This window comes from Lemur catta, chromosome 5 (genome assembly GCF_020740605.2).
Source record: "Lemur catta isolate mLemCat1 chromosome 5, mLemCat1.pri, whole genome shotgun sequence".
NCBI lineage: Eukaryota > Metazoa > Chordata > Mammalia > Primates > Lemuridae > Lemur > Lemur catta.
Window position 1 is genome coordinate 97,073,853 of NC_059132.1, and position 14,223 is coordinate 97,088,075.

The 14,223-nt window shown below is 34.7% G+C and overlaps 1 protein-coding gene across 1 annotated transcript in view; it reads right to left on the bottom strand.

The window, feature by feature from the left end:
* Window positions 1–14,223, bottom strand: part of SPATA5 (spermatogenesis associated 5) — a 236,264-nt gene that overhangs the window by 49,161 nt on the left and 172,880 nt on the right. The window contains exon 15 of the mRNA XM_045552319.1: window positions 7,951–8,115. Within this exon, the coding sequence (XP_045408275.1) occupies window positions 7,951–8,115 (165 nt within the window). The remainder of the gene's footprint in view (window positions 1–7,950; window positions 8,116–14,223) is intronic.

Consider the following 14,223-nt stretch of genomic DNA (forward strand, 5'->3'; position numbering starts at 1 on the left):
TACGTAACCCTTGGAGATCCAACCCCTAATGGATTCCTTATACAATTAATTTATGACAAGTATATGGCCACACAGATTTTTAACATTAGAAAGGATCATGAAGACCATATTCCCACTCCCTTATTAAAAGATGAAAAGTGAGTTCTAGAAATGATAAATTTGGTCAAACTCATATTGTAGTAAATAGCCATGATGAATTTTGGCTTTTACCAAATTTCTTCACTTAGCATGTAGATCATAAAATACTGAGGACGGGCAAAGGGAGGGGTGTAGGACTGGCTGAAAAGTTATGGTACTAAATTATCTACTTTTAGAATATGCTGAGTTTTGCTCTGAAGAATCCTTTCAGAATTCATTTACAACAAGGTAGCTATATTTTAGACACTAAACAGAGATGCAGGTCTTTGTACTCAGAGTTTATACTCAAAGCTACATGTTACATAATATGGTTCAGAGGACACAATCCACCTTTCTTTGGCAATTCACACCAGGTGCTGTACCTCATGGCAAGTTTAAGATGCTAATGTTGCACAAAAGACACCTTTAATATTCCCAGTCTATTTTTATCCAAGGGCTCACGAGGCAAATCTTAAAGTCACAGAAAGCAGTTTATCTATTTAAGTTGTATAATCTAAATTTGTTTATTCAATGAACATGTATCAACTCCATATGAGGTACTGTGAGGGACATATAGGTATTGTGAGGGACATACAGGTATTGTGAGGGACATACAGGTGGATAAGAACAAAATGAGACAGCCTTGTACAGATGCGAAGGTTGTGCCTACACAACAGTGCCCAGCTAAGGGGGGCAAATGGACTGAAACAGCTCATGATCTGTTTGACAAGCTTTTTGTCCTAACAGGAAGCTGTTACCAAGTGAGGTGAAGGAGCACCTTTTTCTAATTCACATAATGGTGCTTGGTAGACTAGCTAATGGTGGCTTTGGACACAAATGCCACCAATCTTTCAATAATACAGATCTGACTACAACATCCCTTATTACATTTTTCAATAGTTCTCCATTACTTAAAAGAGAAAATCAAGTTCAGTTGACATTCAAGTTTCTTCATATTTGAGTCTGACCTACTTTTTCTGCTTCATCTACTATTTCCACAGGAAGACACTGTTCCATTCATATTCAGCCTTTAACTGACTCTAGACCACACCATGTTCTTTCATGCATCTCTGCCTTTCTATCTACCTGGAATACTCTACGAGGGGAACTTGTATTCAATCATCAGGACTCAGATAAAATATTCCTTTCTGGGTATCATCTATCTTCTTGAATCCCAGGTAGTGTGAATTACTCCCTCTTTTTTCTTGTATAGTATTCTGCACATCACTAGATCATGCCACATAAACACATTATAAAGAATTTAGTTGCTTGTATGTCTTTCCCTCTAAACTGCAAGTCTTATTCACAATGCCTAGGAAATAAAATTAATGAATTAAAAAAATAAAGTTCCTAACTTCAAGTAGTTTATATAATACTTTTTGGGGGGAAGATGAAAATAAGATAGGTAAAGACAATTACTGTAAGAGAAATACATACAAAAAATGGTAAGGATATTTCATATCTGCTGTTTAGTTTGTTAAGCCACTATTCACAAGAACAGGCAAAGCTTTATCAAAGATTTAGAGATGTCAAAGGGAGCTACAAAATAGTTTCAAAGACTTTTCTGTTGACTCAGAGGAATGAAGAGATCATGAAGAGTACCTAAGGAGGAATTCAAAGACCTGGTTTCTGGTCCTGGGTTTGTCACTTATTTGCTATGGGACCCTCAGACAAGTCAATTGTTTTTGCTTGGGTTTAGTTCTTTTGCTATAGCACTGCTCCCATAGAGTTAGGGTACTCAGATAAAACACATGGAAAGACAATTAAAACTGGAAAGTGCCATTTTAGTGTATGCTAAAGCTAAATGGCTAGTAAAATGACTTAGAATCAACACACAAATTTACCATTTATCCAACATGAATGTCCAGAGAGTGTCAGATATTAGCTGCTTTGCTAGACTTTAGGAAGTGCAAGACCTGGTTTCTGCCCTAGAGATTTTTTGTTTGGGGAGATGAGGCAGCTGCTCATACTAAAATAACTACAAGGACAAATATGCTAACAACTAAGCAAGTGAACAAAGTAAGTGTAAAACAGTGCAAAAGGAGAGGCTATTTCTGGGTGGGGTGGTCACGATGGTTTAATGACAAAGTAGTGATTTCAGTAGGTTATGTAAGGAAGGATTACAGTTGCCCCTAAGTATCCAAGGTGGATTGGTTCTGGAACTCCTCCAGACACCAGAATCTGAGGATGCTCAAGTCCCATATATAAAATGGCATAATATTTGCATATAATCGATGCACATCATCCTGTATACTTTAAATCATCTCTAGATTACTTATAATACCTAATATGATGTAAATGCTATGTAAATAGCTGTTATTTTATATTTTAAAATTTGTATTGTTTTTTATTGTTGTATTGTTATTTTCTATTTTTTTCCCAAATATTTTCTATTCCCAGTTGGTTGAATCCATAGGTGCAGAACCCACAGATATGTCGGGCTGACTGTATTTTGAAATTCTAGGGTATAGATATAGAATTCTGGCATAAAAGTACAAGAAAGAGTAGAGAGATAACAAAAATCTCCAATAAAAATAGTAGACTACTTGGCGATAGCAGCATGTTTTTACAGGCAGTTTCTGATTAGTTGGGAAAAGTAGGTTGCAGTCTGTCTACAGGAGTTTGCAAAGTATTGTGGTGCTCTGCTGCACTTTGGAGACAGGTACATTACTGCCAGCTGCTAACAACAGTAAGCAGAGCGCTTAAGACCAGGCTAAAGGGTGGCCTGTCCTGCTTTAGGATCCTTATTCCTATCTCAAGTGTGTTCTTAGATAGACTGATCAGATAAACAATCTATACCAGATTCTAATACATTGATCCTGATTTTTTAGTTTGGGGAATACTGACACAAAAGGCTTCACGTAGGAAGAATACAGACATTTTAAGTGGCTGTAATTGCTCCTTCTGTTTTCACTGTGTGGGAGAAAAAGAGAAGATGTCAGAAGGAACATTAATCAGCAAGATAGAAAAGTAATTTAAGGCTCTCCTTAGCTATAATAGCTCAAGCATAGTGAATAGAACCCTTCTTGAATTAATGAGGCACGCTAGAAGGTGATTTTTTAATGTCAAGCTGGCATGAAGACCTGGAGCTATTATTAGACCCAGGAGGGCATAGACTACAAAACAGAATTCAGGGCAACACAGATCATTTTAATAAAATAGGAATAAATAGGCTAAGTTTACATGAAGTTCAAGATTTTTTGAAAACTTAGTGTGAAATGCATTTAACTCTAACAAACTGCTTTAAAAAGATTTTCTAGAACTAGATTCATAAGATTACACTAAAAACCCACTATATTAACCAAACTTAAATGTTTTAAAGAAAAGGATAAGTGGTAAACTCAGTTATCATTTAGTTTTCAGATAAATTATTTATCTGGTTATTGAGGCAATACAAAAAATATTACTATCTTATAGCAACATCATCCAACATTTTAGTGGTAAATATAAACAATAAACTGATAAGAGAAAAAATGATGAAGGGGTAACATTTATGAAGCACTCTTTATGTGTCAGGCACATTTCTTGGTGTTTTAAAATGTGTCATCTCATTTAACCCTCAGAACAACCTCAATCACATAGGTATTTTACAAATGAGGAAACTAAGGTTCAAAGGAGTAAAATAACTGCCTGAAAGAAAAAAAACTAGGATTCTGTTAAAGATCTACTCAATCACAACATCAAAATCCACCCCCCTCTTATTGCCTCTCTTGGAATTTGATATATGAAATAAATGCTATGATTGCCTATATTATTAATAAAATACATAGTTGATACCTGGCTCTTAGATATATTACCAATTTTACTTAATGAGATAATCAATAAAAAGATGATAATATCCAAATGCAAATAAAAATTCAACCCTAATTTTACAGATACCAGTTTTTGGCCTGTGTCAGCAAATTCCTATACGCAAAGGAAATTACATATCTTACTCGTCACCTCTGTTCCCAACCACAGGGCACACAGGGTAATGAGCCTAGTTATGATCTTTATGTGTACATATTTGTGAGTTGTTTTCTGTTAGAAATAAGACTTTTCCTAAAGTAACCAGAATAATTTGTTAAAAGACAAATGAATAAAGCAGAATCTATTAACACAAATAACTTCAACAAAAATCAAAGCAAAAGAAAATAATGAAAACAGAAAAAGGCCTTTCCTTCCCATCTGCTTTTACATGGCAACATGTTTTTCCATTAACTGAGAGCTACAGCCAAGCTACAGCCAAGAAGCTAAAGACAATGAGAGCTACAGGGAGAGTGGGTGGCACACAGCAGAGATGGCCTGCTTGAGTCTCTCCTCAGAGGCTGCTCCCTAGGGAATATATTCCTCTACCAGCTGGTGGCAAACTTCCTCTTAAGACCCTCCTGAGGCTTAAAAAAAAAAAAAAAAAAAAAGGTTCAATTCTCTGCATACCCTTTCCAAGGAAGAAAAATGGAGAAACTCGGAGAAGGTAGAAGGAGCTACTTCAAACACTGGACCACTGTAAGCCTTTATGGAGCAATGTTGATTGGACAAAATAAATAATGAAGTGAAAAAAAATATTTTTTAAAGTAATCTCCCCTCAATCCCAGTCATTAAAAGTACCAGTATCATCTCCATCTCAATCATCCTCTACAACTTTTTAATTAAAAATAAAAATTAGGCCGGGCGCGGTGGCTCACGCCTGTAATCCTAGCACTCTGGGAGGCCGAGGCGGGTGGATCGCTCGAGGTCGGGTGTTCGAGACCAGCCTGAGCAAGAGCGAGACCCCGTCTCTACTAAAAATAGAAAGAAATTATCTGGACAACTAAAAATATATATACGCAAAAAATTAGCCGGGCATGGTGGTGCATGCCTGTAGTCCCAGCCACTCGGGAGGCTGAGGCAGGAGGATCGCTTAAGCCCAGGAGTTTGAGGTTGCTGTGAGCTAGGCTGACGCCACGGCACTCACTCTAGCCCGGGCAACAAGTGAGACTCTGTCTCAAAAAAAAAAAAAAAAAAAATTAAAAATGTTCACTACACTTAAACATTTTGTTTCTAAAAAACTATCAGAGTGCCAGGAATTCCCTCAACTCTGGCTCATCTGGCTAAATTCTCGTTTATATAGCTAACAGTGCACAGTTAAACAAAATTAATTTTACATAATCTTGAATATAATATACTACTCTCCTGTGAAAACAATTAATGACATTCATTTTTACACCAAAAGTGGCCAGAGAGACACTCCAACTCTGAGGAAGTGGCTGTGCCTGTAGCAGGGAGTTGAGGACTCTTCTTATAACAAATAAGAAATGGATGTCTATTTTTATAAGTATAATTTTTAAATCTTTTTTCCTTTTCCTCCTATAGTTTACTAAGTGTTTGTTAAACATATACCATGTAGTAGGGTCTATGCTGAAGGATATGGCCTTAGCCTGGGGAGGAATAAATTAGTTACATCAGTGTTTGTAAAGCATTGAGTCTAAAGGAATCAGGTGATTGAGGTTCTGGCTTTGAATTCAGTTTATTATTAAAAAAAAAATCAAACCTAATTTTGGCTTTTGAACATTGTAGCACCGTTTCCATTCTGATGAAAATACAAAGAAAGAGAGAAAAAAGATGAGACCTTATATTTTACCCAAAGCTAAATTTTACCTGTTCTAAATTTCCTATTTACTAATGTTAAGATTTTTAAAGAAATGATAATAGTTCTCAAACACTTGTATGACTGTGTAAATATTCAGACCAAAGAAAAAGAAAAAAACCCAAAATGGAACAAACTCATCTCATCCAAATTAGAAACCATGATACTACTAAGATGTAGCTATTGGATAAGATGTCTATGAAGTTGTAATATACTGATTATAAAGAGGACCACAGTGGGATCCCCTCCCCCATCCAAGCACTAAGGAACACAAAAATACAATTCAAGGAAGGACAGAATTTTCTTTTCCTCTGATGATTCTTAGAAAATCTGACATAAAAATTAATCATAAGTGTGCTTACATGTTAGATCGGATAATTGTACTACATATGAACTAGCAAGCTGGTTCAATAATTGCTGGCACCAAATGAGTTTTTTTCTTTTTTTTTTCTTTTCAGCCAGACAGAATCTCATTGGCTTTTATTTTTGTTTTGCATTTCTATGTTACTACCATGAATTACTTCCAAATGAGAAAGGCACATTTATACCTTGCTAACTGCTCTTACACTTCACTAAACTCAAGTGAAAGATTTATGGTTTCTTCTTCTTGCTGTTTCCTGTAAATTGCCATATCATGTATGTGATGCCAACCCTTGGTCTCAAATAAAAAACTGAATTCTAGAAATGCTAGAGTAGTCAGTTAACAGAATGTTCATTTTAACTTTATGGATGCTCATGCCAAAGAGATGTTCATAAAAATTATTGTTTCAAATAGCAGTTAAAGGTGATGCACTCCAACTGCTTTTCAAGCTGCATGGATTTTTTTCCAGTGGACTTGAAAAACCTAAAGGATGAAAATCAAATACAGACACTCCTTAACTTACAATGAGGATACATTCAATAAGCCCATCGTAAGTTTAAAATGTCATGAGTCAAAAACACACTTACGCATTTTTGACTTACAATATTTTCAGCTTGATATTTTCAATTTAGGAAGGGTTTAGCTGGGCATAGTCCTATTGCAAGCTGAGGATTGTACTGAGCGTGTATCGTTTTTGCATCATCGTAGCGCATCACAAAGTATCATTGTAGTGCATCATTGTAAAGTCCAAAAATCATAAGTTGAGCCATTAGAATTTGGGGATTGTCTCTATCCATATTTCTTGAGACAAAACAACAAGTAAATTTGGGATTTATTTTGGCTATTGCTATTAGCTATGATTGCATGATATAGTAAGTTCAGTTCCACATGTAAATTTACCCCTCAGAGTACCACTAATGATCTATTATATGTTAATCTTTTTGGTGTTTACATAAAATGGACAAAACCAGTAGCAAGCAAAATAGACCGCAGAGTCCCAGTGTACTGGATAATTCAGAATAAAAAGAATCTATAACTTCTTACTTAAAAAATATTAATTTCCCAGTACAAATCCACATCAGTAGTATTCAAAAGAATAACACTGATTGCTATTTCTGTGTGGAGGTGCATAGTCCTTTTCTTAACAAATACATGTAGAAAAGATGCACAATTATTTAATGAAATTTTATTTTGTAAATAAAAATTGCTTAAGAGTTGCTAAGGAGAGAAAAAATATTTATCTGCTATACATAAAAGTGGTTTTCATATTTTCACAGAGGTCTTGCTGTTCTTGTTAAGAGTATACCTTCATAGTAAGGGCAGATGATCCCTTTTATTGTTTTTATGAGAGAATCTTTCTTAATATAAAAAGATACTGATAATGTTCCAAAATGATAAAAGATGATAATAATACAATCTCTTTGCCAAGCCCTTTATACTAATGATATCCTAATTTCATTTCTGTGATCTCCATGAGAAAACAGCAGAGAAGGTTGTACTATCATTTCCATTTCATAGGTAAAGAAATCAAAATTCAGAGAAGTGTGTACTGGTTGGAAACTGCTGTATAAAGAAGCCCAACAGGAGAATTTACCTCTGGTCTAGTGTTCTTTTCCACTATATTACGTTACTTCTCTGAGGACTATGAGAAATAATAGAAGTAGGTAAAAAAAACATTTGAACTATAATAGAGGCCAGTTAAAATGCAATTTACTTTGTGATTATGTGTCATGTATTGCATTTCCTGTTTTAAGATTTCTTAGTACACTCTCATTTAAAACAGTTGGCAGCAAGCAGTTTCTTTTCCTAAATGACCTCAAGCTATTCCTTCTTGCCCAGCAAGGTATTTTGAGGGGAATTATCTTACCTCTGCTCCTGAGTATGTATCAGTTTGGAGGATTAGTTCATTCAAGTCAACCTCCTCACTGATTGGCATAGAGTGAAACTGCAGGTTAAATATTTCCCTTCTTGTTGCTGCATCTGGTAAAGGCACATAGATGATTCTATCAATTCTTCCAGGTCGCATCAAAGCCTATAAAGAAGATGGGGCAACATGGATTAACTAGGCTCAGAAATGACATTCCACATCAAAAGCACCTAGGGAAAGGGTATATCTAGAATCTCATAAATAACCTGCTATTATCTTAATTAGTAAATAAAGCAAGCACTAGAGATTCTATAATCTACGTCAAAGATACAAATAATGTCAGGAGTACTTCTGAAAGCAGAGAAGTGGTATTTCTGGGAGGCTTTCAGATCCTCAGCAACTGTGTGCTTGTAATTTACATTCATTTTTTTTTTTTTTTTGGTAGAGATGGGGCCTCACTATGTTGCTCAGGCTGGTCTCAAACTCCTGGCCTCAAGCAATCCTCCTGCCTCAGCCTCTCAAATTGCTGGGATTACAGGCATGGGCCACTGCACTTAGCCTTGGCACTTTCTTAAAAAGTGAAACATACCATACCATAAAAACACAACTATTCCACTCCTAGGTATTTACCAAGTGGAAAAAATCCATATATCCACACAATGACTTTTACATAGATTTTCATAGTAGCTTTATTCACAATAGCCAAACTGCATATCCAAATGTCTATCAATTTATGTGTATAAACAAAATATATAATACTCCTCAACAATAAAAAGGAACAAACTACTGAAACAACCAACATGCATGAGTCAGTCTCATTGTGCTGAGTCACATAAATCAGATATAAAAGAGTAGATACTAAATAACTACATTTATGTAAAATATTAGAAAGGTCTAATCTTATCTATCATAACACAAAGCAGTCCAGTGGTTGATGGGAGCCTGATGAAGACGGAAAGGTGGACTTCAAGGAGGCAAAAGTAATCTTTTGGGGGGGGATGGAAATGTTCTGTATCTTGATTGTGGAGGTAGTTTCTCAGGTTTACACATATGTCTACATTAACTAAATTGTACATATGAGTTGATACACTTTATTGTATATAAATAGGAACCAAATAAAATTGACTTAAAAAAAGAGTAGTGATTTGCATTTCTTAGATTCTCAGTATTTATAAATCAGTAAATTTAAGGGTGAGAGAGGTATTTTCAGATCTTCTCAGGAAAGATGATCTTCTTTGATTAAGCAGTGTGGAAAAAATCACATAAAAAGTCATGGACACGCTTGAGGCTCTGACTCAGGGGGATGAGCGGGACATGGACAATGTATATAACCTGAACTTATGTACCCCCATGATGAGCTGAAATAAAAAAAAAAAAAGGAAAAAAAAAGTCACATAAGAGAAAACTAATTTAGTGAGCTTTTAACAGATCAATTTCTATAATTTGGCCATGAATATAGGTGACAGGTATCACAACAATTTCAATTTCACAGCTTTTTTTGTTTGGGTGTTTTTCTTAGTTTGTGTTTTGTTTTGATGTACCTTACCTGTTCATGCTTAGAGTTTCAAATAGGTTATTAAAACTCATGGATCAATACTATCATATCTCATACTTCATAATACTCCAATGACTATTAAAAAATGTAATGGAAAAAAGTATTTTCTATTTAAGTGAGTTTGGGGAATACTAGGTAGAAACAAAATTAAAGGTTTTTATAGGTTTCTATATGCAGGAATTTTTGGAGCCTATATTAATGGATATTAAAAATCTTAAGGAGAGGGCTACAGTAGTCTGCAGAAATCTATTCTAAATTCCCAAATTCTAATCATGGAACACCTCAAAAGTTAATATTCCATTTCCACTTTGGAAAATGCTGTGGTATAGCTTTTACATATGTTATTATATAATACCTAGAAGATGGTGACTGCCTACCAAATATCTATTAATTCTTAAGTTATGTACAGATTACCAGGCAAAAATTCAATTAAGAAACATAACACAGTAAATATATTTCCTTTGTTTAAAACGAATGCTTTAGCTATGTGCAGACTATTCTGCACACCTAACATTAACTCATTAAGTAGAAATGACGCATGATTAGCTTCCTTGAAATACATTTTATCAAAGAATTCAAAACTCCATTTCAATCATAGGGATCACTTCTCCCCTACCTAAAACGAATACAGGATTCAGGAAATTAAGATGATTGTATAAATATGTTTTCAAATTATTAAAAATGTTATCTGGGATAAAGAACATTAATATTTATACAATTCCTAAGAATCTATAAAATATTTTCCATATATATTTCCCATTTAATATTTCTCATTTAATACTCTCCCAAATTCTGGGAATTAGATATGGTTATAGCCCTGTTAAGACAAAGAAAATGAGACCTAAGATCATACAATAAATTGCAGAAATTGGGTTGAAATCTGGGACTTCTGAATGTTGAACTGGCTTCTTTTTATTTTACTATCCTGCCAGTACACGACATTTATTATTAATGGACAAACAAAAAAATTCTCATTATGAAATACCACATAGGTAACAAAATCAATTTAAATAATTCTTTCATAAAAAATATAAGCATCTACTATGTACCAGGCCCTGTTTTAGTTGCTGGGGATATATTGTGAATACCTTGGTTATATTTTTCAAGTTGAAGTTATCCTTTTCATCCTTCTGGAAAAACTCAAATTCTAGGCTATTTTAAAGTTTCCTTTCTAACAGTTGAAAGAACAACACAGCAAAGGATAGACAGCATACATGTCAGCTAAGTCACTGGAACACTAGGCATACCTCTGTGCTTCCCCGCCCAGTTGTAGCTGTCATTAGGCAGTACAGGTTGAGAACACTTTAATGATTATAACGTAGTCTGGGCCAACAGCCAGCTAGGCTTTTTCTGGCCTGATCTTGTCAGTGAAAGTTATGCTTAAAAAATAGTAGGAAAGAGCCTTCCTTCCTGTAGAACTCTGAATGAGTTAACACCCTTCCCACAATTTCTTTAAAAACACTGTTCTGGGATATTAAGGTGGAAGAATGTATTCTGAATGATAGCATGTTTGTTCCGTTATTTTAAAATCACTATATGCAACTCAATGAAAACATAAGCCAAGGTCTTCCAATACTGTGAACCCTTCTGACTCCAAGGTCATAAGTGATAATGTGGCCACTGCACTAAAATTCTGTTAAAAAAAAAACACATCATAGTGCAAACTGGTTTTCTGAGAACTTATTCAAGACCCTACACCTCTAACAGCCTCAGTTTTCTCATGTGTGAAAATGAAGGTGGCTCTTTAATCAAAGGTGCCTATGTGCATCTGACAAGAATTTCCCTCAAACTTTACATATGCAAACGTGTCCCCACACAATTTTGCAAATAATTCCAGGGAGTTCATCTGAAAACTGGTTGTATACCCCATACTAAGAATTACTGTACAAGATGACAATTCAAACACTAGTCCAATTCTAGGACTCCATATAGTATCCCCTGCCATTCTTACCCAACGAAATGCCCACAGCTTACACAGCATAGTCATTACTGAAAATTGTGTTTATTATAAAACCAATACTCTTTTCTTCTTTTGACCTTTATATAAAGAATCAAAATGTTTCTAGTACACTTCACATGAAGGAGTCTTACCCAACCTTATAGCACAAAGAAAAGGGCTGCCTTTTCTTTTTTATAAATTCTGAAATTCAACACTTAACAGTTTCATATTCTATCAAATGTTCAAATATAATTTAATTAGCATAGAAATGATTGTTCAGATAAAAGTATTAAAAGAGACACTTTGACAAATCAGGTCCCATTGGCTCCCATTCATTTAAAATGATCAACAAGGATGTGTATGTGAGCGCAGGGAGTGCCTTTCTCTAGGAAAGAAAAGCAGCACTGAGCTTTTACACTTTAATAAAAACATATCAATGAATCATGATTCACAGAGAAAATAGTTCCAGAAACCAGAGAAAGAGGTGGATCCTTGGTAACAGCTCTGATTTATCTTAAAGAAACCTTGGATTTATTCTAGGCATCTCTATTTTCCTCTAAATCCAACTGATTAATAGGTGTGGTTAACGCTACCTCTTAATCTCTCTTGAAACTGTCACTTCTATTCAATCTTCTTAATTACATATTTGTATGTTTGTTAACTGTCTGTCTTTCCCAATACACTGCAGATTGTATGTAACAGCAGGAATTATATTCATTTTATTCCAACACCGTTAGTTCAGCTATGGCACATACAAGGCACTCAATAAATGTTTACTCAATGAAGACAAGCCAACATAATCTCTTGTCTAGAATATCATAATTGCCTTGCTAGTTGTTTTTCTGCCTGCAGTCTTCTCTTTATCTATACCACTGCTAAAGAGGTCATTCCAATTGCAAATACCCTAACTTCCTACTATTTTCTAACCACTTAATTTCACATCAAAGGAAAAAGTCCAAGTTTAAGTATAGTATTTCAGGCCTCTATACTTTTAGTTAACTCTCCGACCTTATCTGTAGCTCCTCTTCCTTTTCTCACCTTGTGAGAATAGTGAGGAAAGGCTCCAACTGCACCTAAGCACTCAGTTAGCCAAGCTCTGTCTCTACTCAGAATGACATTTTACTTCCTTGCCTATCAGACAAGTTCTACTTCTTGTTCAAGTTTCAGCTTAAAAGTCTTTTCCTTCACAGAAACTTCTATGACTTTTCTACATATATAACTGGATATTAAACTTGTAATTTGGCATAGGTTAAAAGGGAGGGCAAAGAATCAGCCTAACTGGGTGGAAATCTAGTTCAATCACTTATTATTAATAGCTATGTGTTTGGACAAATCATTTAAACCTCTTGGTACCTTGAAAACCTTAAGGGTCCTAGTAATCTACTCAGAGGGTGACTGTATGAATCAAATGGTATACAGTCTATATAAAGTGCTCAGAACAGTGCTTGGCATATGGCATGTATGCTTCAATAAGCATTAAATGCTATTATTACTATTCCTGTACAATCATCCCCAGTATTTGATTGTGAGATCCTAGAATTTAGGCAATGTTAGTTATCTCTGAATTCCTAATACCTGGCACATGGTAGATGTTAATGTTCTTTGAACAAATGAAATAACGAATATTCTAAGCTAGCAGGTTTGTATAAGGGATAGAAAAGTCAGGTCAAAATACATATTCTTGATTTATATTTCAAAATCTCAATGTTTAAAAAGAATCAACACTTAACAATTGTCTACTTGCCTCCTTCTCTCCTTGCTTCTTACCACAGCCTCTAAAATGCTCAATTCATAGTCCTTTCCTAACAGAGAAAGGAGAACTTAGAAGAACCATGCTTGCTCTCTTCAGTAGAAACTTGATAGAGGAGAAGAGGCCCAAACTTGCCTGTACTTATTAAATCTTTCCATGTTGTTGGTCCACATTATTGAGTCTAGAGATGAACAACATTGACATCTGGAAATACTTCATATCTTTGACTTTAGCTATCTATTACCTTTTAAAGCTTCAAATTCCCAATATTCCAGAAATGCAATTCAATAATACCTCTTATGCAATTTGGTAATTTTAAAAAGTGTAATTAGACTAGAGGAAGAATGGCTTTAGAGACCAATAAAATAAGTAATATTTCATAAAATCCATGTGAGTCCCTGCAAGGGGCACTCTGCATTGTATTATTTGGTAATTAAGCTTTTGGGACATTGAAAAAGAATGTAAACTACTTAAGTCAGGGTGAGTATCTGCTGAACAGACATCAGGAAACAGAAAGAAATTTTATATCAAATTTGAATAGCAAAACCTTAACTACTCACACGATATATAAGAAGTAACTGAAAAACACCTACTGAGCAACTTCCCTGTGCAAAGCACTATCAGGAATACAAAAAAACATATGAACTGTTCCTTACCTTTAAAAACTTATACTTAAAAAAATAGAGAAAAGACAGCATATATAGAGTTAAATGCAGCAAGCTGTGATCAATAAGCTAAGACAGTACAAGCAGAGATGACCAAATATACAATAATTACCAAATTAGTTAAGAATTTAAGGATGAGGTGAGAATCAAATTATACTTGATTGAAGCTGATGCTAAAACCTAATCATCTGAGATAAAACCAGCAACATTTACCTAATGCATACATAAAAAATTTTTTGAAAAGCATAGATAATTAAGATAGGAATATGTTAGAGATCAAGATCAAACTTAAAATAAACAATAGGCTCTATTATATCAAGGAAACCAATTTTCGTAGTTCTTCTCTTATGCCTTTAGCTTAGTA